General features: G+C 52.9%; 3 protein-coding genes across 3 annotated transcripts in view; 1 reads left to right on the forward strand and 2 right to left on the reverse strand.

The window, feature by feature from the left end:
• The window catches only part of LOC135976034 (cytosolic phospholipase A2 gamma-like), a 48,917-nt gene extending 35,933 nt beyond the window's left edge, over positions 1–12,984 (forward strand). The window contains exons 11-12 of the mRNA XM_065570383.1: positions 331–496; positions 11,179–12,984. Coding sequence (XP_065426455.1) covers positions 331–496; positions 11,179–11,351 — 339 coding nt within the window. The 3' untranslated portion in view covers positions 11,352–12,984. The remainder of the gene's footprint in view (positions 1–330; positions 497–11,178) is intronic.
• LOC101951859 (zinc finger protein 501-like) overlaps positions 1–27,471 on the reverse strand; it is a 425,990-nt gene that overhangs the window by 225,771 nt on the left and 172,748 nt on the right. The gene's annotated exons all lie outside the window — the stretch shown is intronic.
• On the reverse strand, positions 8,384–10,858 carry LOC135975949 (uncharacterized). The gene is made up of 2 exons (XM_065570098.1): positions 9,916–10,858; positions 8,384–8,922 (listed from the first exon to the last, which is right to left on the reverse strand). Exons 1-2 carry the CDS (start codon positions 10,490–10,492, stop codon positions 8,447–8,449), a joined length of 1,053 nt encoding a protein of 350 aa, XP_065426170.1. The 5' UTR covers positions 10,493–10,858; the 3' UTR covers positions 8,384–8,446.

Consider the following 27,471-nt stretch of genomic DNA (forward strand, 5'->3'; position numbering starts at 1 on the left):
CCTGCTTATTACCTTGGTCTCAAATTTTCAAGGCCACCTAAGGGATTAATTTTAATAGGTATCCACATCTCTTAGGAGGTTTTGAAAACTTCAGTCCCAGTATATTCATTGTTTTACAAAGATTCTGACTACAGAGATATGGCAACAGAGTTGTTTCTGGTTTCCATTGGAGGCCCTCTATTAGTCAGTTCCTTGGAATGTTTGTATTTCTTAGCTTAGGGATATTTTTAATTTCCCAACCTGGTCATTTTAATGGCATCAAATTTTATTAATGGAGATGGTAATTATTTTAATGTATTTATTTTAAAATCATGTTTCCCTCCTTCCCAGACCATCAAGAAAACTGCCGAGTATTGTGAGACAAATAACATCCCATTTCCCAAGATAGATCTAGAAAAGCTGGACCCAGGTCACCTCTCTGATTGCTACATCTTCAAAGGAAAGGACGTTCCCATCGTCATGCACTTCCCACTCTTCAACATGAAAAATTGCCCAGGTAACTTAATTGTACACCTCTCTTCTAAAACTCTACGGGCTAGATTCACAAAGGGACTTAGGTGCTTCATTGGTGGTTTAGCCACCTAAATGTCAGGATCAGGCCTCACTGGGAATCACAAAACCCTTGCTCAGCTGCCAATAGACTCTGTAGGAGCCTAAACTTGCTCATTGCCAAAGTTTTTGCAGGAAAGTTCTCTCAGTGCCTGTGTTTGTCTCTCTGGGCACAGCACTGTTGCCCCATCCCAGGCTTCCCTACACCTCTGGCTGCCTGCTGGATCGGGCCCCGAACATGTGCTAAGACAAATGCGGGGGAGTGAGACCCTTTCTCATAACTATTAGCCCAGGGGTTACAGAGTCACTGAGGATATGGAGGGCCCCGGTTCAGGCCCCTCCTCTGCCTGAGCGGGAGAAAGGATTTGATCTGCTACTTGTTAGAACAGTGCCCTAACCACTGATCTGTGGGATATTCTGATGTAAGGCTGCCTCAGCCTCCCCTATTGAAGCTATTCCATTTTGGAATCATAATTGGAGAGTCAGCGGAGCAGGAGGACTGGATGCTGGGCCCCCCACAGCCCGTGTGAGTGCTGTAACCACCAGGCTATAGAGTCTTTGTCACCACAGCTGAGAACCCCAAGCAGAGACAGGCGCCTCCCTCCACCCTGGACTTGGGTGCTCAATTCCCACAGTGCTTAGCACACACCCCTCTCCTGGGCATCTCCCATGGGTTAGCTTAGGTGAGGGAAGTGATCCTTCCCCTCTATTCGGCACTAGTGAGGCCACATCTGGAGTATTGAATCCAATTTTGGGACCCCCACTACAGAAGGGATGTGGACAAATTGGACAGAGTCCAGCAGAAGGCAATAAAAATGATTAGGGGGCTGGAGCACATGACTTATGAGGAGAGGCTGAGGGAACTGAGCTTGTTTAGTCTGCAGAAGAGAAGAGTGAGGGGGGATTTGATAGCAGCCTTCAACTACCTGAAGGGGGTTCCAAAGACGATGGATCTAGACTGTTCTCAGTGGTACCTGATGACAAAACAAGGAGCAATGGTCTCAAGTTGCAGTGGGGGAGGTCTAGGTTGGATATTAGGAAACACTATTTCACTAGGAGGGTGGTGAAGCACTGGAATGGGTTCCCTAGGGAGGTGGTGGAATCTCCTTCCTTAGAGGTTTTTAAGGCCCAGCTAGACAAAGCCCTGGCTGGGATGATTTAGTTGGGAATTGGTCCTGCTTTGAGCAGGGGGTTGGACTACATGACCTCCTGAAGTCCCTTCCAACCCTGATATTCTATGATTCTATGATTTGTTCTTGGTAAATCCAGGCTGGCTGCTAGTGATCACCCCTTCATCCTCCAGGTATTTGCAAATTGACTGTTTTATACATTGCTCTAGTAGCTTCCCAAGTATTGAAGTCAGGCTGACTGGTCTATAATTCCCTGGCTCCTCCTTTCCCCCCTTTTTAAAGATGAGCACTACATTAGCTTTTTCTCCTGTCTTCTGGGAGCTTTCCTTTCATGCATGAGTTCATAAATATTATTGCCAGTGACTCCAAGATTTCTTCAGCTAATTCCTTCAGTACCTTTGATGTGTTCTTTACTTAACCAGATCGACACTCCTTCCCCTTTATTGTCTCTGATACTTCGCTAGATGTCTGGTCATATGTTATTTTTGTGCGGAAAAGCAAGGAAAATCTTCCTAACTCTAAGGGTATGTCTACACTACGAGAGTAGTTCGATTTTACTTAAATCGAATTTCTGGAATCAATATTGCAAATTCGAACGTGTGTGTCCACACTAAGGACAGTAATTCGACTTTGTGAGTCCACACTAACGGGGAAAGCGTCGACATTGGAAGCGGTGCACTGTGGGCAGCTATCCCACAGTTCCCGCAGTCCCCGCTGCCCATTGGAATTCTGGGTGGAGCCGCCAATGCCTTCTGGGTAAAAAAATGTGTCGAGGGTGCTTTTGGGTAACTGTCGTCATCCGTCCATCACTCCCGCCCTCCCTCCCTGAAAGCGCCGGCGGGAAATCAGTTCGCGCACTTTTCTAGTCAGTGACAGCGCGGACGCCACAGCACTGCAAGCGTGGAGCAACGACCATCGCTGCAGTTGTGGCCGTTCTCAATGCCTCGCAGCTTATCATCCACCTTTCCCAGAGGCAGATGCAGATAAGTCAGGCGAGGAGGCTACGGCACCGCGGTGAGGTCCTGAAGTCTGAGAGTAGCACAGACCTGTCAGAAAGCACGGGACCCAGCGCCGACGACATCACGGTGGCAATGGGTCATGTGGATGTTGTGGAACGGCGATTCTGGGCCCGGGAAACAAGCACGGACTGGTGGGACCGCATAGTGCTGCAGGTCTGGGATGAATCCCAGTGGCTGCGAAACTTTCGCATGCGTAAGGGAACTTTCCTTGAACTTTGTGAGTTGCTGTCCCCTGCCCTGAAGCGCAATGACACCTGGATGCGAGCAGCCCTGACTGCCCAGAAGCAAGTGGCCATAGCCCTCTGGAAGCTTGCAATGCCAGACAGCTACCGGTCAGTCGCGAACCACTTTGGCGTGGGCAAATCTACCGTGGGGGTTGTTGTGATGCAAGTAGCCAAGGCAATCGTTGATGTACTGCTGTCAAAGGTAGTGACCCTGGGAAACGTGGAGGTGATCATAGATGGCTTTGCAGCGATGGGATTCCCAAACTGCTGTGGGGCCATAGATGGAACTCACATCCCTGTCCTGGCACCGGACCACCAGGCCAGCCAGTACATTAACAGAAAGGGCTACTTTTCCATGGTGCTGAAAGCACTGGTGGACCACAGGGGACATTTTACGAACATCTACTGTTGTACTTAAAGTACTGCACAGGATCTTTTCAGGGGGAATAAGACAAAACGCCACATTTATTAGTAATACATGTATTCATTAACACTGTATCATATGCATATAATATATTACACTTACACTCACACATACACACAAACACACTCCGTCTTGTTGTTACCAATTAGTTGCTCCCCTTAACTTCACTGGCCAGGTGAGTTAGATGGGGGAGGGGGTGGAGCCGGGCTTCTGCCGATCCGGATCGATGCTCCCATGTTGACAAGACGAGACCCGGGGTCCTGTGCAAGACACCTCACTTTTATAGCAGCTTTCCTCTTATGCAAATCTATACCAGATTCAAACTTTGTGTCTGTGTCCATTGGTCCTTTGTGCTGCTTTCTTTTGAGTGTTGTTCCAATGCTGCAAAGAGGGTGTTTCCAAAAGAAGGTGCTTGCTTCTAACCCCCGAGGCCGTCAGTATGTCTGCTTGTCTTTAATGAGCCCACTTGACACGTTTTATTGTCCTTGGGTCTGGCTCCCAGCCCCTCTCCAAGGGTTGAGGCTGTCTGGAGGTGCTGCCTTTCATGCCTTGCTCATCCACACCTCATTCATTCAACAGGGCAATTGATTAAGAGTGGGGGGGGAGAGCTCTTGTTCTACTGCTAGCAAAAAGAAATTTTTCTTCTATCTTATTCTATCCTTAGGGGCTATAATATTATACCAAGGGCAATGCAAAGTTTCTAAATGAGGCTTTGATACAAAGTCCCAGGATACAGAGGTCACTCGTGGGTAGACCCACCACAAGGTTATATGAAGAGGCACAATGTAAAGTTATATGAAAATTATCAGAGATTGATCTACATTGTCCCCCTTTTGACCTCTCAAGAACAATTCTTGAGTGGTCACCATATAAATCTTTTGTATTTGTTGCAAACAAACCAAACAATTATAACCAGGTGAATATAACTAAAACTATTAGAATTGACTAAATACCAGATATTACATAAACACAAATGCAAACAATTATAATTATAATAATTGGAAATACAACAAAACCATTACCATTACAATAATTGGGTACATTGACAAACAAAATGAGGCCCAAGTTTGATGCTGCAATAGCCATCAAACAATAAAAGTCACTGAGGTCAGGACCTTCTTAAGCACACACAACAAATAAGATTTTGTAGGAGTACCACAGTTGTTATGCAAGGTTAAGCTGATTTGGACTTAAACTAACATTTAGTTGCTAAAATGTTGTAGAATTTCCTATTTTTAACAGTTGTTCTCAGAGGTTTCTGGGGACCTGAAAGATGGGGCCATACAATTATGGGCCAAGGTTTTACAGGTTATGGGGGCCCAAGAACTACCCTTCAGGGCTTGGGGAAATAGAACCAGAGTGCATAGAGGAAAGTGTGGAATTAATAATAATACAAGCAAATGTAACTAACAATACAAATGTATCAAGAACAAAAATTAACAACAAAATGATTATTAGAGAACCTAACAAAACAAAACAAAATAACCCTGATGCACTGGGGACCAAAGTCTTTTGGACACAAGGGGTGATTGATAAGTTGGATGGAGATGGGGGAAGTAGAGAGAGGAAAAGACATTTGCCCTGTCTAGTGTAGTATTTCCTCTTTTTCTGGACCCAATGCTAGCACAGGACACCACTAGAGACAGACACAGAACATGCAACACAGAACACTGAACACAGACTTCGTCATGACACAATAACCATGGTATTTTATAACTCTTCAGCTGGTACCAGCTCTCCTGATGTTCCGGTTCAGAGCCTGAAAGATAGAAGCTTGGAAACAAATTAGCACAGTGCTTTTACCATGGCAGAACCTGCTTGGTCTCTGCCACAGTGTGTTTGGTACTTGGGGCTGCACAAATGCTAATTAAGTGGTGCATTTCTTGTGAGTGTAAATCCTCCCTTTCTCTCAGTAAAAGGGCGTTAACACTCCATCTAGAAAAAAATTTCTGTTTTAAAATCTTCAGCCATTTTGCCATGGCCTGGAGATCTGAGGCAGAAGCAGGCACTGTTGTTAACTGTTTCAATGGCATTTTGGCCCTGGGAGGAGGAATTCACCCAAATATCCCAAATATTCCGCTTCCCAATCTCCAGAGGGGTCCCAAAGGTCTGCCCCCTTCTGGGGTCTCAAATGTTTCTTCTCCTGATGTTACTGCTGCTGTAAGATTTGAGAGTGCTGTTTTAACTCTCTGTACCCAACTTGTTTTTCAGTTTTTTTATCTGTTGCTTGCCTGGGCCCGATCCTGCTTTTTCCAATAAACAGTTCCTTTCCATGGGCACAAGCCTTGTTCCACTACCAATTTAGCAAGGAGGGTGGGCTTTCCAACTAGCCCCCACCCTTCCTGGTCCCGTTCCTTAAACATTTTCTTCAAAATTGTGAAATTACCACAATATTACTTACAAAAAACAAAACAAAACAAAAAAACAAACAAACATAAACCACACTACACTGCCCAAACTCCTATATCCTTCAGAGTTTGGCTTAACAGAACAAGATCTGTATCTTATGTTTTTAACCCACTCTGGGCCAGAGGGAGAGACGCTAAGCTTCCCTCTGTATTACTCGGTCTGCTACCACCGAGGGTTCATACACCAATTATACAAATCCTTCCCCGGATTAGATCCTTCCCCGGATCAGAGTGAGAAACACTAAGTTCTCCTCTTTAGCTCAGTCTTGCTACGGCTGAGGGTGTATGTACCTCTATAACACAATTTAAACCTAAACTCCTATATCCTTCAGAGTTTGGTTAATCCTTCCCCGGATCAGAGTGAGAAACACTAAGTTCTCCTCTTTAGCTCAGTCATGAACACAATTTAAACCTAAACTCCTATATCCTTCAGAGTTTGGTTAATTAACTGAAAGTTTACACTCTTTTTCCTCTAGTGCCAGGCTTGCTAAAGCTGGCGGTGTGCACACCAGTTTTATAATAACTGTGGATTTTATGCTTGCTCCCCCTTTCGCATTCTCCACCAAAATGTTGTACTTAAAGTACTGCACAGGATCTTTTCAGGGGGAATAAGACAAAACGCCACATTTATTAGTAATACATGTATTCATTAACACTGTATCATATGCATATAATATATTACACTTACACTCACACATACACACAAACACACTCCGTCTTGTTGTTACCAATTAGTTGCTCCCCTTAACTTCACTGGCCAGGTGAGTTAGATGGGGGAGGGGGTGGAGCCGGGCTTCTGCCGATCCGGATCGATGCTCCCATGTTGACAAGACGAGACCCGGGGTCCTGTGCAAGACACCTCACTTTTATAGCAGCTTTCCTCTTATGCAAATCTATACCAGATTCAAACTTTGTGTCTGTGTCCATTGGTCCTTTGTGCTGCTTTCTTTTGAGTGTTGTTCCAATGCTGCAAAGAGGGTGTTTCCAAAAGAAGGTGCTTGCTTCTAACCCCCGAGGCCGTCAGTATGTCTGCTTGTCTTTAATGAGCCCACTTGACACGTTTTATTGTCCTTGGGTCTGGCTCCCAGCCCCTCTCCAAGGGTTGAGGCTGTCTGGAGGTGCTGCCTTTCATGCCTTGCTCATCCACACCTCATTCATTCAACAGGGCAATTGATTAAGAGTGGGGGGGGAGAGCTCTTGTTCTACTGCTAGCAAAAAGAAATTTTTCTTCTATCTTATTCTATCCTTAGGGGCTATAATATTATACCAAGGGCAATGCAAAGTTTCTAAATGAGGCTTTGATACAAAGTCCCAGGATACAGAGGTCACTCGTGGGTAGACCCACCACAAGGTTATATGAAGAGGCACAATGTAAAGTTATATGAAAATTATCAGAGATTGATCTACACTACGTGGGATGGCCGGGCAAGGTTCATGACGCTCGTGTTTTCAGGAACTCTGGTCTGTTTAGACGGCTGCAGGAAGGTACTTACTTCCCGGACCACAAAATAACTCTTGGGGATGTGGAGATGCCTATAGTCATCCTCGGGGACCCAGCCTACCCGCTAATGCCCTGGCTCATGAAACCCTATACTGGCGCCCTGGACAGTGAAAAAGAACTCTTCAACTACCGGCTGAGCAAGTGCAGAATGGTGGTGGAGTGTGCTTTTGGCCGTCTCAAGGGGAGATGGAGAAGCTTACTGACTCGCTGTGATCTCAGCGAAACCAATATCCCCATTGTTATAGCAGCTTGCTGTGTGCTCCACAATCTCTGTGAGAGCAAGGGGGAGACCTTTATGGCGGGGTGGGAGGTTGAGGCAAATAGCCTGGCTTCTGATTACGCCCAGCCAGACAGCCGGGTGATTAGAAGAGCCCAGCGGGACGCGCTGTGCATCCGGGAGGCTTTGAAAGCTAGGTTCCTGAGTGAGCAGGGTAACCTGTGACTTTTAAGTTTGTGTACAGAGAAGCTGAACCTGCCCCCGTTTCTTTACCCAGTTAATGTTGACTATCCTCTCCAGTTACATACCCCCTTCACCCCCTTCCAACACACGTTTAGAAATAAAATCACTTCTACTTTGTTAATGAACACCGTTTTCTTTATTACTGTTTTCGCGGGAATGTTTTAAACCTGGGACGCAGACTGTGGTGGGGAGCGGGTGTAGTGTAGTGACGCAAATGATGCTTCTAAACTCCAGGATTGACAGGCTCCGCAGTGGTGGACTGGTTGTTTCAACGGAGCCTGTCACCCCTTCTGATCGGGACTGTGTGTATGGGGGGGCTATGTGACTTTGTGGCAGGGGGAGGACGGTTACAGATCCCCTGCTGCGTGGCTCTGTGATCCAGGATAAGGACCGCCGCATAAGATCTGTAACTGCCCTCCCCCACCACAAAGTCACAGAGCAACCCACCCCCCACCACAGAACATGAAAACCACCTCCCAGGCTGACCAGGATAACTAGTGACTGCACTGTGTATGTGCCCTGCTGCTGGACCTGCCCCCGCCTATGTACCCTGGTAAAGGTGACTGTCCTGTCAAATTACCAACCCCCTTCTCCCCCCTTCCCCCCCTCCTCCAAAAGAACATGATGGAAACAGTAATTAACAGAAACATATTTTTTATTAGCAACTACACATGAAACTGGGAGGTGAAACTTGGATGGGGGCTTGTGTGAGGCGGGAAGGAAAGAACTTGTCAAATTTTGGGGAATGAGAGCCTTCTACTACTAGAGCTGTCCGCAGGGGTGGAGTGAGAGTTTGCACGGACTCTGCCGCCCCTCCTTCTTTGCACTTTGGGTGAAGGGGGTATGGGACTTGGTGGCGGGGGAGGGCGGTTACAGATAGACTGCAGCAGGGCTCTGTCCTCCTGCCTCCGTTCCTGCAGAACATCCACAAGGCGCCGGAGCGTGTCCGTTTGCTCCCTCATTAGTCCAAGCAGCGTTTGAGTCGCCTGCTGGTCTTCCTGCCACCACCTCTCCTCCTGTTCCATGTGTGCTTGGTGCATTTGGGACAAGTTCTCCCGCCACTGGGTCTGCTGTGCTGCCTGGGTTCGGGAGCAGCCCATAAGTTCCGAGAACATGTCCTCCCGTGTCCTCTTCTTCCTACGCCTAATCTGCGCTAGCCTCTGGGAGTGTGATGCCAGGCTAGGTTGTGAGACAGTCGCAGATGTGGCTGTGGGAATGGGAAAAAGGGAGTGAATTCCTCAGAAAGATAAATGTAGTTGTGAACAATGAACATAGTCTTTCTCTGTGAACAAGACCATGCACAGCACCTATCACATGCGCATTCAGGGCAAGGTCGAATTCTCGGCCTTCGCATTCAGTGCCTGGGGTCTTGCACTGCAGATCTGAGAAGCGGGGCAGGACACCGGAATTTGTTTAGCAGGCAGACATGGTAAGCCGTAGACTTGTGGCAGCTTAAAACTTTAATAGTAGCACTGGCCTCCTTTCACATTGAAAGCAATGCCAGTCCCTGCTGCCAGCAATCCGGCAAGCAGGAACTCTGCCCCTGTCCCACCCCTCGCGGCAGTCCCCAGGAAAGATCCCTGTATGCTGCCCCTCTTACGCCTCCACCGTGTGGCTGCAAACCAGCGGTTACAGTTCAGTAAAGGAACGGGCAAGCAGTCCCAACACTAACATTCCCCTACCTAATTCAAAGCAGGTCACCATGAGCGACATCACCCTGATGAGGATCTCAGACAGTGAGAAAGAAAGAATGCTTCGGGAAAGCCTCCAAAGACCAGGGCCGTATGCCGCCCTGCTCTGCAGGGCAATGATCCCTGAGTACTTGCTTGTCTCGTGGCGCAGAAACGTTTCCTACTACGGAGGACCCAATAAGGCCGCTCTCCCCAGGAACCTGATGCAAAGGCTTTCCAATTACCTCCAGGAGAGCTTCCTTGAGATGTCCCAGGAGGATTTCTGCTCTATCCCCGGACATATAGACCGCATTTTACTGTAGCTGCACTGGCAGGGACTAAACAGTAGAGCGGCTTGGGCAGAACAATCATGCTAAACCGGACATTGTTAGATTTTTTTTCAATAGTTGCACTGCCCAGGACTGAAACGTTAAGCGCCTAGGACAAACTAATCATGAGAAACCCATTTTTGTTATTCTTAATATTCCTGTTCTGTTATAAATAAATGTTTAGATGTTTAAAACACTTACTGGCTGATCCTTCCCCAGATTCTGTGTCCGGGTTAACGGCTGGGGACGGTTGGTAGGGGATCTCTGTAAGGGTGATGAAGAGATCCTGGCTGTCGGGGAAATCAGCATTGTAAGCGCTGTCGACTGCCTCGTCCTCCTCATCTCCTTCCTCATCTTCCCCGTCCGCTAACATGTCCGAGGAACCAGCCGTGGACAATATCCCATCCTCAGAGTCCACGGTCAGTGGTGGGGTAGTGGTGGCGGCCGCACCTAGGATGGAATGCAGTGCCTCGTAGAAATGGGATGTCTGGGGATGGGATCCGGAGCGTCCGTTTGCCTCTTTGGTCTTCTGGTAGCCTTGTCTCAGCTCCTTGATTTTCACGCAGCACTGCGTTGCATCCTGGCTGTATCCTCTCTCTGACATGTCTTTAGAGATCTTCTCGTAGATCTTTGTATTCCGTCTTTTGGATCGTAGCTCGGAAAGCACGGACTCATCGCCCCACACAGCGATCAGATCCAAGACTTCCCGATCAGTCCATGCTGGGGCCCTCTTTCTATTCTGAGATTGCACGGCCATCACTGCTGGAGAGCTCTGCATCGTTGCCAGTGCTGCTGAGCTCACCACGATGTCCAAACAGGAAATGAGATTCAAACTGGCTAGACAGGAAAAGGAATTCAAATTTTCCCGGGGCTTTTCCTGTATGGCTGGTCAGAGCATCCGAGCTCGGACTGCTGTCCAGAGCGTCAACAGAGTGGTGCACTGTGGGATAGCTCCCGGAGCTATTAGCGTCGATTTCCATCCACACCTAGCCTAATTCGACATGGCCATGTCGAATTTAGTGCTACTCCCCTCGTCGGGGAGGAGTACAGAAGTCCAATTTAAGAGACCTCTATGTCGAACTAAATAGCTTCGCGGTGTGGACGGGTGCAGGGTTAATTCGATGTAACGGCGCTAACTTCGACATAAACGCCTAGTGTGGACCAGGCCTAAGGGTAGTTACGCTCTGGAATAGGCTTCCAAGGGATGTAGATTTTAGGAACAGCTTGGGCAAATGCTCTAGATTCACTTGGTCCTGCCTCAGTACAGGATGTTGGAGTTAGTGACCGCTCAAGGTCCCTTTCAGCCCAACATTTCTGTGATTCTATGAAAACCTCAGGAGTTGCCCATGTTATTCTCCTGCCTCTTTAGGTTCCTGGATTCTATGCTTCTGGGAGCCATAAAAGTGTAAAAGCAGTACCACTGTTTTCCTCTCTTTGGCACTTACCCTCCTGTTTTATTCCTAGGTGAAGTAGAGCACTTCAGAAAGAAGTTTTCCACCTTTCCCTTTAAGTTTTTCTACACAAAAACCGATATAATTGAACTTCTCGAAAAAGCGAAGATGAATGTCTCCAACAACAAGGAGAGGATTCGGGAGGAGATCCAGCAGATTGTTTCCTCCTCCACCAAGGAGTTTTAAAACCACGTCTCTGTTTGTTCAAGAAGGGCAAAAAATCTGTGCCTGGCCCTGGCCAGCACATTTCCTGCGATGTTGTATACTGTGACCACTTAGAACCTAAGTGCAGCAGGGAGTAGTTAGTTTCCCTGGGTTAGATTCACTAAGGGATTTAGGCACCTAATTGCCTGAGTCCCCGATTTAGGCACCCTGGGAATCACAAAACTCTTGCTCAGCTGCCGCAGAACCCTGTAGTGTCCAAACTCTCAGCACCGAAGTTGTTGCAGTGAAATTTCCCTAGGTGCTTACGTTTCTACCTTGGGGCATACGCACTGCAGCCACCATCTCAGTGTCCAGGTGCCTAAGCCCCAGAGTAATTCCCGACCTAGGAAAGGCAGGCAGGCATTCTTCCCTACCTCACCTGTGGGGCCTGAGCCATGGTGCAAGAAGTAGGAAGATGGTCTCCCTCAGAACTGTTAGCCCAGTAGTTAGCGTGCTCACCGGGGATGGAGAAGACCCCAGGTTAAGTCCCCTGGTTGCCTCAGTGGGAGAAGGGATTTGAAGAGGGATCTGCTACCTCTGAGGTGAGTGCCCTCATCACCAGGCAGTGGGATAGTCTCCTGGCGGGAGGATGGGGGGCTTCAATCCTCCCCCCCCCCCGCCATTGAAACTGTTCCACTGCGGATTAAAGCATTAAAGGGAAATTTGGCCAGAAAGAGAGAGAGAGAGCAAGGGTGAGATTCTGATGGCTGCAGCACTCCCCACTGAATTCAGAGACACCAGGCTCCAGTCCCCTGGCTTACAGCCTACAGCAGTGGGCCCCACAGGCAAGCTATGAGGAGGAACACTTGTCTTCCCCCAGTTTGTGCATTGCTGTGGGGCTTAGGCATCTGTATGCCTAGAGCAAGGCAGCCATGCGCACACCCAGAGGCACCGAGGGAAATCTTACTGCCAAAACTTAGGTGTTGACTGTGATAAGGCATCTACAGGGTTCAGTGACAGCTGGGTGGGAGTTTGGTGAATCCCCGTGGGGTCTGATTCTGGGCATCAGGTGCATAATATGGCAGGTGGGAGCCAAGTCCTTTGTGAATGTATCTCTGGTGACAGGATGATGAATTTGGTAAAATGTTCTTAGCTGGATAGATTGATTCATATAAATCAGTTATGATGATTGATTCTTATACAATAGGTTTGATAGATAGATTCATATAAAATAGGTGGTGGTGGTGATGATGGATAGAATTTGTAAGACACATACATACATATTGGTTTGTCAGTGATCACATGGCACCACTCTAACACAGAAATTTACACTGTGCAGAAGCCTGGCAAACAAATGTGTCTGCAAGATTCCTCTGTGGATTTCCTCGTTTACAAAGGGATAGGAAGTAAGAAAGGGAAGTTGGGCCCAGCTGTGAGCAATCGTAGAATCTTATTTACCACGTGGTAAATGTGAATAACTTTACTGAAGCTGCTGATGCTACTCCACATTTACACTGAGGTTAGAATCTGGCCTGATATATATAATGGTGAATTTTTATTGCTTGTTAATTTCCAAATAATTTTTCTTGTGCTGTGTGTGATAACAACACTTTACAGCCCTCTTTTCGTTTGTGTGATGAGTATTAAATAAATAAACTATAATGTCTCATACACTTTCACATTGTGTGTCTCAGTGCTAGAAATAGCTCGACTTTATTCCACCACCATGGAACTGAGAGTAACTGAGAGCACAAAGGACTAAATTCCCAAAGGGACATAGGCTATGTATACACTTAAAATGCTTCAAAAGCACAGCTCTAGCTCTTCAATGTCAACACTCATTACAGCGATGGGAGGGATTCTGTAGGTCATCTATCTCCCCTACAGGCAGTAGCTTGGTCAATGGAATGGCGCTGTCTTTGCCAGGGGTTTGGTTGACATAGCTACATCTCTCAGGGATGTGGACTCACACTCCTGAGAGTTGTAGTACTGCTGATGTAAGTTTTAAGTGTAGACCAGCCCTTAGGCACTGAGTGTCACCACATCTAACTTTTATGTGCCTAGAAAATCACTGGAATCCACAAAGCCTGAATTAGGTGTCCAGGCTTCTCTGCAATGAATGGGGAGGGTTAGATGCCTAAGAATGGGATACATAAAAGCCAGCACACACTGGGTGGGAAGAGGACCAAGCTAGGCCATGGGAGTTGACAAGAAGAGAGCTGTGTGCAAAGCCTTGCCCCCTCACGGAGGTCAGTGCCTACCTTTGCTTGGGGTGCTCAGCTGTGAAAGTTCTCTTTGAGTTTGGAGTCTAACATGTTTCTTGGGGGAAGAGAAATACTCTCCTGACCTTTAGTCTAAAGCTTAGAGCCCTCCCCTGGGATGTAGGAGACCCCTTCTTCAAGTGCCCCCTCTGCCTGGCGGGGAGAAGGGATTTGAACAGGGATCTGTCTTGGGGGAGTGCCCAAGCAAATGAGCTATGGGTATTCAGACATGGAGCTGCCTCCATCCCTCCTACTGAAGCTATTCCACTGTGGCTTGTATTGGAATTTAGTCACGGGGATTTGGACGCCTAAATGTTTAGTTTTCAAAATGTGACTTAAGCTCCTAAATAGAGCTGAGCAAATAACTGATTGGCTTTATGCGGGGGCTGGGCTGAAAAATCCAAAACAATAACTTGTTTTAGATTGATCTGGAATTATTTTCCTTTTTTTAAAATTTAGTTGTGTCATGTTGTTTAGCTGAGTTGCATTTTTGCATGGTTGTTTACGCTTTAAAAAAACAGCTTAGCCAATTTTGAAATAAAATGTCACTTGAAAAGAAAAGGTGAAACATTTTGACCTTGTTTTATTCTATTTTTTTATATGGCTGAAACTATTCACCAACTTTGACCCAAATTTGTGAATAATTTTGGTTGCTCTGTGTACATATTGGGTTCCGGGAAGTGGGTGGGCTTATGCTAAAGGATCCCCCCCCAGCCTAAGGGGAGGATCCACAGGGCCTGGAACTCAAATAATTACGGGGGACAACTAATGTAAAAACAGGGACAGGAGTGCGGTCAAAGGGTCAAAAGAAGGGAACCTGACAGGGACACCGAGCAGAGAACCCCGGACAGCGCCCACTGCTCCTCAAAGGCGTCAAGGGAGCCAGTGGACGCCGCCCAGAGGAACTCTGCCCGGATACGTGAACGGACAGAGGATCGGAAACAGGCCCCACAGTCACAGGAACCTCCATCGGCCAACCTCCTCTCCCTGGTTTTATAGATGGCCTGTTTAGCCAGTGCCAAGAGGAAGTTGACCAGGAGGTCCCGCGACTTTGTGGGGCCACGGATAGGGAGTGCATAAATGAGAAGGTGAGGGGAAAAGTGTAACCAAAAACGTAACATAATATCAGTGAGGAGCCGGTGTAGGGGCTGCAACCTGGCACACTCTAAGTAAACGTGAGCCAGGGTCTCCCTCACGCCGCAGAAAGGACAGGTATCCAGGACAGGGGTAAACCGCGCCAAGTACACGCCCGTGCTCACGGCCCCATGAAGGAGCCGCCAGCTGATATCCCCGGCGGGCCTCGGGACCAGAGTGGAATAGAGGCTGGCCCACCGGGGCTTCTCACCCTTGACAGGTGGCAGGAGGTCCCGCCACTTCGTATCGGGGCGGGACACGAGGGTGAGGAAGTGAAAAGTGTGGAGCACGAGCGTGTATAGATGTTTCCTTGGCGCGGTCAGGAAACGAACCGGCTGCAAGTCGTTCAGCCGGCTCACGGAGAAGGGGCGGGGGGGCCGGTTGGGTCCACGGGGCAGGGGCCCGATGAAAAGGTCTGGAGGGCCAGGGGTGGAGGGTGGGCGGGGCGTGCCCTCGTGCAGGATCCGGACGAGGCAAACCCGAGCAGCGGGCGGCAAAGCGGCCCTCACCTCCTGAAGTACGCGCCGGGGAGTACAAGGCCTGGAGAGCCCCATGCGCCGAGCGAGCGTCAGGGGTTCCAGCCAGTCTCCCCGGTCGTAGTCCAGGAGGTCTCCGACTCTAGTGACTTCTGCCAGGACCAACCTCTAGCACACCGCGGGGGACTCCGCCACCTGCACACGGAGCTGGGGATTGTGTAGCAGGGGCTCCGCGAGGAGATCTGCCCCCTCGGTGGCCGCCATGGACCTGGTCGCTGAGAACAGTTTCCAGGTCCGGAGGAGGTCCTGGTAGAATACCGGCAGCCCGGAGAGGTCTCGCGGAAGACCTCTCGGATCGAGATAAAAGAGCTGCCGGTCGTATCGGAGCCCTCGGAAGCGGCGCAGGAAGGCGTGCGCCAATACGCTCCACGCCGGATTACCTGCACCATAAAGGAGCCTCTGCAGGGCCTGGAGGCGGAAGACATGAACCTGAGTGTGGAGGCACTTCAGGCCCTGCCCTCCCTCCTCCAGGGGCAGATGGAGGACCCCTGCAGAGACCCAGTGCAGTCCTGGCCAAAAGAACTCCAGAATCACCCTCCGGAGGTCGGCCAGGAAGCCCGGGGCCGGGACCAGGGTGTTGAGATGGTACCAGAGCATGGACAGGACAAGTTGATTGAGTACCAGTGCCCTCCCGCGAAGGGAGAGGCACCGGAGTAGTCTTGTCCATTTCCGGAGCCGCTCCGTCACCCTGCCCTGTAAACCTTGCCAGTTCTCCGGCGGAGACGGATGCGTGGCAGAAAGGTAAACGCCGAGATAGAGCAGCGGACCCGCGCTCCACCGGATGGCCTGAAGCGCGGGTGGGAGGGAGCTCGCCTGCCACCCGGCCCCTACCACCAGGCCAGAGCTCTTGACCCAGTTGACCCGGGCGGAGGAGGCCGCCGAGTACACGGTCTGGCAAGCCTCCACCCGCGCCAAGTCGCCCGGGTCCTGGACCACGAGGAGCACATCGTCGGCGTACGCCGACAGGACCAGCCGCAGCTCCGGCTCCCGAAGCACCAACCCCGTCAACCTCTTGCAGAGGAGACAGAGGAAGGGCTCGATCGCCAGAGCATACAGCTGGCCCGAGAGGGGGCACCCCTGCCGCACTCCCCGCCCGAAGCTGACCGACTCGGTCAGGGTCCAGTTGAGCCTGACCAGACACTCTGCGGAGGCGTACAGCACCTGGAGAAAACCCACAAACTGGGGTCCGAAGCCTAACGCTTGCAGAGTGCCCAGGAGATACCCGTGGTCCACCCTGTCGAACGCCTTCTCCTGATCCAGGGACAGGAGGGCGAACGACAGACCATCCCTACACCCAAGTTCCAAAAGATCCCGGACCAGGTAGAGGTTATCAAAGATGCTACGGCCCGGGACGGTGTAGGTCTGGTCTGGGTGGATCACGTCCTCCAGCACGGACCCCAGCCGCAGTGAGATGGCCTTGGCAACGATTTTGTAGTCCGTGCTGAGGAGCGAGACGGGACGCCAATTCCGTAAGTCGCGGAGGTCCCCCTTCTTCGGCAATAAGGCGAGCACGGCTCGCCTGCACGAAAGAGGGAGGACCCCGCTCCGCAAGGCCTCGGCCCAGACGGTGACTAGGTCCGGGCCGAGGACGTCCCAGAACACGCGGTAGAACTCCACGGTCAGCCCGTCCATGCCCGGAGATTTATTGGTGGGCATGCGGCGGAGGGCTTCCGAGAACTCGGCCAGAGAGAGAGGCGACTCCAGCCGGTCCCGGTCGCCCGCGCTGACCGTCGGGAGTCCGTCCCAAAGCACTCTGCAAGCGGTAGGGTCGGTCGGATCCGGGGAGAAAAGGTGTGCGTAGAAGGCCCTGGCCCTCTGGCACATCTCCACCGGATCCGTAAGGGGGGTGCCGTCCTCCGCTAGAAGGCAGGTGACGTGCTTCTTGGCCCCCCTCCTTTTCTCCAGGGCGTAGAAGAAGCGGGAGCCGCGATCCATCTCCCGAAGAAGGCGGATGCGGGATCGAACAAAAGCACCCCGGGCCCGATGATCGTTGAGGGCCCGGAGCTCCTCCCGCTTCTCCCGGCACGCTCCGCAAAGGGATGGATCCTCAGGGCTGGCGGCCAGACGCCTCTCTAGCTCCAAGACCTCCCATTCCAACTGCTCTATCGCCACATCCCTCCGTCGGCTGGCGCCCCGGGTGTAATCGCGGCAGAAGAGCCGGGCGCGCACCTTTCCTAGGTCCCACCATCGCCACGCCGAGGGAAAGGCACACCGCTGCCCTCGCCAGACCAGCCAGAACTCCCGGAAGGACGCCACGAAGCCCACATCCTCCAACAAGCTATTGTTAAAGTGCCAATAGGCCGGCCCCGGCCTCTCCCCACATAGAGAGGCCGTCACGGTGACTAAATGGTGATCTGAAAAGGGGGCCGGCCGCACGTCGGAGGAGTGGGCCCGTGAGAGATGGAGACGTGACAAGTAAATGCGGTCCAACCGGGAGTGGCATGACCGATGGGCTTCCACCCGGACGTAGGTGAACGTGGAGACGTCGTCCGGGTGGTGGTCACGCCAGACGTCCACCAGGGAGTGACGTTCTACAATCTCCCGGAGGACGTCCGCGGCGGCCGGGCACTGCTCGGTCCCCGAGCGGTCCCGCTCCTCGATGGTAGCGTTGAAGTCCCCGCCCAGGACCAGGCACTCACGAGGATCCAAGGAGCCGAGGAAGGCGGATGCCTGCTGATAGAAAGGCAGCCGCTCCGGGCCCGATGTCGGGGCATAGACGTTGACAAGATTGACCACAAGCCCCTCCATACGGACCTGGAGGTGCAGCAGGCGGCCCGGCACAACCTCGGCAACCCCCAGCACCTCGGGCCGTAGGTCGGGAGAGAACAGGGTGGCCACTCCAGCCGTACGAGCTGTGAGATGGCTAAAATAGACCCTGTCCCCCCACTCCAGCTGCCAGCTGTCTTCGGCGGCTGGATCCGTGTGGGTCTCCTGCAGGAAAACCACAGAGTACCCCCCTTCCCGAAGGAAGGAGAGCACCTGGCACCTGCGGAGACCCACCCTACAGCCCCAGGTGTTCAATGTAGCAAAAGTGATAGGTGGCATGAGGAGGGCTGGGGGGGATCCTCGCTGGCAGGGACGCTCACGGCCCCCATTGGGCCGCGCAGCAAACTGTGACCCACCCCAAAGGTGAGCAAGGAGTCACGGAAGCTGCAGACCCGCTGGTAAGCCGCAGCACCCTGCTTCCTGGTCCTTTTACCCTCCCCGATGAGGGCCCTTGCGGCCCGGAGGATCTGGTGAAAATCCCCCCGTCGCTGGAGAGCGAGCGGCACCTTATTGCGGGAGCCACGCACATCTTCTAAAAACTCCCGCAGCTCTTCTCGCAGCGTATGGGGGGGTGGGGTCACTGGCTGCAGATCATCCCCTGTTGGGGCCCCTGGCACGGCACCGTGGCCCACTGAGACAGGCAGGCAAGGGGCGGACCCTCGACGTGGCGCCCGATGGACCAGCGCCACACGGTCCGCCTCAGACCCCGGCTTAATGGGGGGCGGCGGCGGAGGGAGGACAGCAGCCCCTAGTGGGTCGGGACTGGGGAACACAAAGGCCACTCCCTGGGGGTCACCCTCTGGGAAAGAGAAAGAGACATCCCCAGAGGCGGCAATGGCATCGTGGGAGGTGGAGGGGATAGGGCTGAGGTCAGGAGTAGGGGTAGGGCCGGGGGCAGGAGTAGGGTCGGGAAGAGGGACAGAGGTGGGATCCTGGGCCCCAGGAGCTGGACAGCTGGAAGGTAGCTCCTCTCGGTCAGGCCCAGGGGTCTGAGGGTTAGGGAGGGGGCCCCCAGGGATGCCGGGCTCAGGCTCTACGGCAGATGGAACAGCCACGGCAGCAGGAGGTGAACAATCTGCAATGGGGCCCCCACCCGGGAAGGAACTCGGTTGCCCCATGCCAACAAGGGATACCCCTGGTAACTCGGGTCCCGGCCGCGAGGCACCGGCCGTCGCCTGAAGAGGCTCGGCGGCCATCAGCGATGTGTCACCCGCAGCCGGGCAGGTCAAGGAGTCCAGGGGTTCCTCTAAGGCAGGAGCAGCGGTCAGGGGAACAGGAGACGCAGAAGGGGGGGTTGAGGTGAGAGCGGCCAGATCGAGGCCCGCTGGCAGAGGGTCGTCCTCCCCCTGGGTGACCGGGGTCAGACCCAGGGCCTCGATCTCCTCATAGATAGAGGGCAGCTCACCTCCCACCACCCCGGAATCATCCCCGCTAGCACCCGAGGCGACGCTTGCCTCAAGCATCGCAGAAGGTATAGGTGGTAAGGGGGTAGGAGGGGCTGCAACGTGGGCCTCCGCGAGGAAGGACCGTGGAGAATGGATGGCGGCATCCTCCGGTGCTGCCACAGCTTCCCCAACCGGCAACGGTAGATGTAATGCACCCGCGGGCAAAGCGGAAGGCTCAGCAGCGGAGCCCCCCTTCCTGGTTTTCCGGGGGGCCTCCGCACCGGATGGCAGGAGCGGAGCTCGAGCCTTCCGCTTGCCCCGCATTCCCTGTGCTAGGGTCCAGCCCTCCATGGCATCGTCTGCGGGCTGGGTGACAGGGATTGGGTCGGGGGGCAGAGATGACGGCTCGAGGAGCTGAGAAGGTAACAATGGGGCAGTAGGAGGGGGGGCAGAAACCCCCTGGGGAGGGCCCTCTCCCGCGCCCGGCAATACCCCCACTGCACTCTCCGCTACAGGCCCCGCCACAGTGCACATAGCAGAGACGGGGCTCTCTCGCTCATCTGGGCATGGTGGGGGAGGTACCCCTGGAGCCCGAGCGGGAGCAGTGGTGGTCCGAGAAGGAGGAGGGGCGGCTCCGGGTACCGGGCAACTAGGGGCGCCAGCAATGGTGGGGCTGGCACTCTGCCGGGGCTCGGGGGTCCCGGACGCTTCTCCGTGCCGGGCCAAGGGGCAGTCCCTCTGGACGTGCCCTATCGCCCGGCAGAGGTAGCACAGGGCCTCCCCCGTAGAATAGTGCACCCGGTAATGGGTCCCCTGATAGGGGACCAAGAAAGACCCCTCAAGTGCCTCTCCGGCACTTGCCGCCGGCGGCAGTTGGAGCTGCACGTGCCGGCGGAACGAGAGGACGTGACGGAGGGCGGGGTCCTTGCAGCCTAGCGAGAGAGGGCGAACGATGGAAATAGGTTTCCCCAGGGTGGAAAGGGCGGGCAGCAGGGCGACATTGGGAAGGAAAGGAGGAACAGAGGTAAGGACCACACGGACACCCAGGTCCTCTAGCAGCTCCAGGGGGACGAATACGCCCCCCACCGCCAGGCCCTTCTCCACCGCCTCTTGGGCGGCGGCCTCCGAGGCAAGGAAAAAGACAACCTTGCCATACATTTTGGAGGCCGCCACGATGGCCGTGGGCCCCACCACCCTCGCCAACGCCCGCACGTAGGTCTCCACGTGCGGCGAGGCGGGCACCTGGAGGCAACGGATGCCATGCCTCCTAGTCAAGGTGGGGAAGGGGCCCAGGCCACTATAGATGGAAGCGGAGGCGGTGGATGGGCGAGATGGCATACCGGTGGCCGCTGCCACCTGGGCATACGCCCTGGGGGCCGGGGGAGGGGCACCCGCAGAGCTGGTGGAGGGAGCAGCGGGAAAGATTGCCGCGGCCAGTGGCAGGGCCGCAGCAGTGGAGGCAGCCCCTGCCATGGAGGGCCCAGTCTTTTTAGCGGGGCTCTTTCCCTTTTTCTTGCCCTGGCCTTTCCTGCCGGCTGGGGCAGCTCCCCCATAATTGGAGGGAGCGAAGGACGTGGCAGCAGCGGAGGTCACCCCGTCGCCCGCCGCTGCCAATGCCGCAGTGGTGGCAGGTGGTTTGGCAGCGGAGGTTGAGGTAGAGGCTAAGGGGACAGGCGGGGGAGGGGTGGCGGGACCTACTTGGGGGGGCTCGCCCGCCGTGTTCCCCTCCATAGTGAGCAGGGAGGGAGGGGAAAACACACTGGAGAAAAAAGGGGGGCAGCTAAAGGAAAGGCAGGTCAACCACTCCTCCCCGCTAGGCTGCAGGCAGGGGAGGAGGGCACCGAAACGCAGGGAGATGTGGGAGTATCAAGGGCTTAGGGGGGACAGTCACCGACACCGGGTCCTCTAGTTACACTAGGCGAGGGAAGGTCACAATAACAGAAGGGGGTGCAGTGAGTAACCAAAATGTGATGGGGGGCACAAGCGCACGGGAGGGGGCATGGGCACACGAGGGGAGGGGTCAATCAGGGCAAGGGGGGTGCAAGGGAGCAACGAGGCTGGGAATGGGGCAGAGGAACCAAAGGGCTAACCGCAGGGCTGGGGTGGGACAACGAAACCAAACTACAGAGGGAAAGGGGCGGGGCAGGCAAACAAACTGAAGCTGGAGAAGGGCAAAAAGCTACAGAGGGCAAAGGGGGTAGGCAGCAAAGGGCAAAGCTGGGGGGCCTGTTGCAAAAGGGGAAGGGGTCAGTCCAGGGGGGGGGTAGGTGCGCCCACGAGCGCTTGCGAAAAGTCAATGTGCGGGCCGCCTGCCCGCCGCTGCAGGCCCAAACGCTGTCAGTAGGGCGTGGCAGGCCAGGAAAGCAGCAGAGTCCCAGAGGCAGGAGCGGAGGCAGATGGGAAATGGGCTGTGGGGTTGGTGGTGGGTGGTGGAGGGGGCAACGGTGGTGGTGGGGGTTTGGGGGGGGATGACACAGATGGACCAGGGGGCAGGCTCCACGCCACACCCCCTGTGTCCCCACAAACACAGTCTAAACCCCCACCACTAGAGCACAGTTCAAAAATTACGCAGTCCAAAACAGCCCCCTCCACAGTGGTCTCCAGAGTCTCATGCGCTCCCCCAGCAGCCAATGAACCGCGCAGTCCTCTTCCTCCACCTCCAGGCTCCAGCAGCTCCCCAGGACACGCACAGCACCGGCGGCAGCAGCAGCAGCAGCAGCAGCAGTAGTAGCTCCGGCAACCCTGGCAGCCAGGCAGGAAGGACCCCCACAGGTGGTAGTGCTGATGGTGAAGGTGGGGGGTCTTAGCTTCTCCCTCCAAAGATGGTGGGGAGGGGGGGCTGGCCGGCAAGGCCCCCCCCACCCCTGACTCAGCAGCAGTGGTAGCAGCAGCAGTCTAGGGAGGGAGCTCTAGCCAGCAGCAGCAGCCCAGGGAGTAAGGGAGAAGGGAGAGCTCCAACTAGCAGGGCAGGTGGAGAGGAGAAGGAGAAGGGAGAGCTCCAGCCAGGAGGGTAGCCACAAAGGACCCTGCCTCAACCTCCCACCCCGCCATAAAGGTCTCCCCCTTACTCTCACAGATATTGTGGAGCGCACAGCAAGCAGCAATAACAATGGGGATATTCTTTTCGCTGAGGTCTGAGCGAGTCAGTAAGCTGCACCAGCGCGCTTTTAAACGTCCAAATGCACATTCCACCACCATTCGGCACTTGCTCAGCCTGTAGTTGAACAGGTCCTGACTCCTGTCCAGGCTGCCTGTGTATGGCTTCATGAGCCATGGCATTAAGGGGTAGGCTGGGTCCCCAAGGATCACGATAGGCATTTCAACATCCCCAACGGTTACTTTCTGGTCCGGGAAGAAAGTCCCTTCCTCCAGCTTTCGAAACAGAGCAGAGTTCCTGAAGACGCGAGCATCATGTACCTTTCCCGGCCATCCCACGTTGATGTTGGTGAAACATCCCTTGTGATCCCCCAGGGCTTGCAGCAGCATTGAAAAGTACCCCTTGCGGTTTACGTAGTCAGTGGCTTGGTGCTCCGGTGACAAGATAGGGATATGGGTTTCGTCTATGGCCCCGCCACAGTTTGGGAATCCCATTTCAGCAAAACCATCCACTATTGACTGCACGTTGCCCAGAGTCACTACCCTTGATATCACCAGGTCTTTCATTACCCTGGCAAATTGGATCACAGCAGCCCCCACCGTAGATTTGCCCACTCCAAATTGATTCCCGACTGATCGGTATCTGTCTGGCGTTGCAAGCTTCCACAGGGCTATCGCCACTCGCTTCTCAACTGTGAGGGCTGCTCTCATCTTGGTATCCTGGCGTTTCAGGGCAGGGGAAAGCAAGTCACAAAGTTCCATGAAAGTGCCCTTACGCATGCGAAAGTTTCGCAGCCACTGGGAATCGTCCCATACCTGCAGCACGATGCGGTCCCACCAGTCTGTGCTTGTTTCCCGGGCCCAGAATCGGCGTTCCACGGCATCAACCTGCCCCAGTAACACCATGATTTCCACATTGCTGGGGCCTGTGCCTTGTGAGAGGTCTATGTCCATGTCAATTTCCTCATCACTCTCTTCACCGCGCTGCAATCGCCTCCTCGGGTGGTCCGGGTTTCGCCTTGGCACGTCCTGGCTCTGCATATACTCCAGGACAATGCGCGTGGTGTTCATAGTGCTCATAATTGCCGCGGTGATCTGAGCGGGCTCCATGATTCCAGTGCTAGCTATGGCGCCTGGTCAGAAAAAAGGCACGAAACTAGTATCTGATGGACCAGGAGAAGGAGGGAGGGCGGGAGGGAGGGAGGGCCGAGTGACGACATGGCGTACAGGTACAGGAACAGGGAATTAAAATCAAGAAAGGTGGCTGTGCATCAGGGAGAAACACAAACAACTGTCACACAGAATGGTCCCCCCAAAGAGTAAACTGAAAACCCTGGGCTTAGCAGGCCGTTGATTTCACGGAGGAAGGGGAAGCAAATGAATACAGAACAAATCTATTTTTTACATCTTAAGCTGGCAGCCGACGGTGCAGCATGAGTGATAGCCTCTGCAGTATGATGACGATGGATACCAATCATAATATACCATCGTCTGCCAAAAGGCAAGGGGCTGCTGCTGTGTAGCAATGCAGCCCCACGTCTGCTAGCCCCACGTCCGCCAGCACCCAGCATCGCCCTCGGCCTCTTCTGGGTGCTTAGCAGACAATACTGGGCAATTGGCAGAAAATAGTATACTACGACTGGTAACCATCATCATCGAAATAGTAGCATGTCTGCCCAGGTGGCCATGATTGACAGCCACTCCAGTACGACGACGATGGGTACCAGTCATAATATACCATCGCCTACCAAAGGGCAAGGGGCTAGTGCAATGCAGCCCTACGGCTGCCAGCCCCATGGCTATTACTCATGCTACACTGTCTACTGCCAAAAGGCAGTTAGCAGCTGCTGCTGTGTAGCAATGCAGTCCCACGTCTGCCGGCACCCAGAGGACATATGGTGACGGTGAGCTCAGCTGAGCTGAGCGGGCTCCATGCTTGCCGTGGTATGTTGTCTGCACAGGTAACCCAGGTAAAAAGGCGCAAATCTATTGTCTGCCGTTGCTGTGACGGGGGGGGAGGGGCCTGACGACATGTACTCAGAACCGCCCGCGACACTGTTTTGCATCATCCGGGCATTGGGATCTCAACCCAGAATTCCAAGGGGCGGCGGAGACTGCAGGATCTGTGGGATAGCTGTGGGATAGCTACCCATAGTGCAATGCTCCGGAAGTCGACGCTAGCCTCGTACTGTGGACGCGGTCCGCTGACTAGAGCACCTAGAGCATTTTATGTGGGGACACACACAATCGGCTGTATACAACCGATTTCAATAAAACCGGCTTCTATAAATTCGAACTAATTTCGTAGTGTAGACATACCCTGAGACTTGCACTGTTTCAGTATTGTAACTTCTGTTCACTGTTTGCCATATTGTAATTCAAACCCCATTTTAAAACGCTTATTCCATTTTGTAAGGGCTTGCTGCAACCTTCATTTTTGCAAACCCTGCTGTAATCTTATTAGTTTAGTTTTAGATGTGTGAATGAGGTATGTATGAATGATGGAATCAACCTCTAGCCCCTGCCTGTCCTGATTAAATAAAGTTCAAACACCAACGGCTGAAGATGCAGACAAGAGCCCTAACAAAGTAAAAAGAATCCACCCTAAAAAAAGAAAAGGTACAATAGAAGGAAGATCAAAGCCCGGTCCAAGGCTTAAAGTCATGTCTGCAATTGACGGGTGATCAATCACCAAACCTGAAGGCAGCGTGACACAGCAAGACCTATAGATTCTGGATTCAAACTAAAGCCTACAGAAAGGATGGGTGAGATGGAAAACTTTGGAGGAGGGTAACATTCTGCTGCCAAAATGGAAGGGCATCGGTGCATGCCCAACAGAGACCCAGCTTGTCCTTGTGCCCGGCTTTCCTGGCCAGTTAGCCGCCACAAGCTATGAACCCAAGCTGCAAACTCAAGCCACAGACTCAAGCAGGACTGGTAACTATGCAGCAGCTGCAGAACATCTGGTGTGTGTGTGTGTGTGTGTGTGTGTGTGTGTATAAGGATTAAGATATTAGTTATTGGTCATAAATCAAATTATCATAACAAATGTGGCATCTTTATCTTGTCCCCTTTAATAAGATCCTGCTAGTTTTTATTGGTATAACACATGTGCTTTCGTTACAAGGTCGCATTTTTCCTCTTATATTGAGGGCCTGCCCGTTTGGTGTGAGAGATCACTCACGCAGTGCCAGGCAACAGATTTCGGCTTGCAGGCAGCCATGTAAAGCCACAGTCTTTTGGCTTTTTAACCTTCTTAACATGTGGGAATGGTTTCAAACAGTAGCGCCCTCATTTCCCATACCAAGCACCCATTGGGTTGGCCATTTAAAATGGGTTTGCAATGTAAAAGGAGGGGCTGCGGTTTCCGGGTTAACATGCAGCACAAACCCAACTAACCCCCCTGCCCCCCACACCCAATTCTCGGGGATGATCACTTCACCCCTCCCCCGCACTGCGTGGCTAACAACGGGGAACATTTCTGTTCAGCAGAGCAGGAACGGGCACCTCTGAATGTCCCCTTAATAAAATTGCCCCATTTCAACCAGGTGACCGTGAATGATATCACTCTCCTGAGGATAACAAAGAGCGATAAGGAATGGATGTTGTCTGCATGCCAGCAAACACCGGGACCATACACTACAATGCTTTGTTATGCAATGATTCCAGACTACATGCTACAGGCCTGGCATGGTAAAGTGTCCTACCATGGCGGACGGGATAAGGCAGCCCTCCCCAGAAACCTTTTGCAAAGGCTTTGGGAGTACATGAAGGAGAGCTTTCTGGAGATGTCCCTGGAGGATTTCCGCTCCATCCCCATACACGTTAACAGACTTTTCCAGTAGCTGTACTGGCCGCGATTGCCAGGGCAAATTAATCATTAAACACGCTTGCTTTTAAACCATGTGTAATATTTACAAAGGTACACTCACCAGAGGTCCCCTGTGTGCCTTCAGGGTCTGGGAGCCCGCCTTGGGTGAGTTCGGGGGTTACTGGTTACAGGTCCAGGGTGGTAAACATATCCTGGCTGTTGGGGAAACCGGTTTCTCTGCTTCCTTGCTGCTGTGTGCTATCTACATTATCTTCATCCTCATCTTCCTCTTACCGCGAACCCTCTTCCCTGTGTGTTTCTCCATTGAAGGAGTCAAAGCACACGGTTGGGGTAGTGGTGGCTGCACCCCCTAGCATGGCATGCAGCTCCGCGTAGAAGCGGCACGTTTGCGGCTGTGCCCCGGACCTTCCCTTTGCCTCTCTGGCTTTGTGGTAGGCTTGCCCTGGCTCCTTAATTTTCACACGGCACTGCTGTGCGTCCCTGTTATGGCCTCTGTCCTTAATGGCCTTGGAGACCTTTTCTAATATTTTGCCATTTAGTAGTTTACTGCTACGGAGTTCAGCTAGCACTGATTCATCTCCCCATATGGCAAGCAGATCCCGTACCTCCCGTTCGGTCCATGCTGGAGCTCTTTTGTGATCCTGGGACTCCATCACGGTTACCTGTGCTGATGAGCTCTGCGTGGTCACCTGTGCTCTCCACGCTGAGCAAACAGGAAATGAAATTCAAACATTCGCGGGTCTTTTCCTGTCTACCTGGTCAGTGCATCTGAGTTGAGAGTGCTGTCCAGAGCGGTCACAATGAAGCACTGTGGGATAGCTCCCGGAGGCCAATAACGTCGAATTCCATTCACACTACCCCAATTCTGACCCGCTAAGGCCGATTTTATTGCTAATCCCCTCGTCGGAGGTGGAGTAAAGAAACCGATTTAAAGGGCCCTTTAAGTCAAAAAAAGGGACTTAGCCGTGTGAATGTGTCCAGGCTTAATTCGATTTAACGCTGCTAAATTCGACCAAACTCGTAGTGTAGACCAGGCCTAAGGGCAGGTCTTCACTACGGGGGGGGGGGTCGATTTTAATATACGCAAATTCAGCTACGCGAATAGCATAGCTGAATTCGACCTTTCGGAGCCGCTAACCCCGCTGTGAGGAC

The sequence above is a fragment of the Chrysemys picta genome, chromosome 16 (genome assembly GCF_011386835.1).
Source record: "Chrysemys picta bellii isolate R12L10 chromosome 16, ASM1138683v2, whole genome shotgun sequence".
NCBI lineage: Eukaryota > Metazoa > Chordata > Testudines > Emydidae > Chrysemys > Chrysemys picta.

Excerpts from the sequence above, each read along its gene's own strand:
- LOC135975949 (XM_065570098.1), bottom strand. The coding sequence starts at position 10,492 with ATGCAGAGCTCTCCAGCAGTGATGGCCGTGCAATCTCAGAATAGAAAG. Across the intron at positions 8,923-9,915 it reads ATCTGGGGAAGGATCAGCCA|CCACATCTGCGACTGTCTCA; the intron begins GTAAGTGTTTTA and ends CCATTCCCACAG.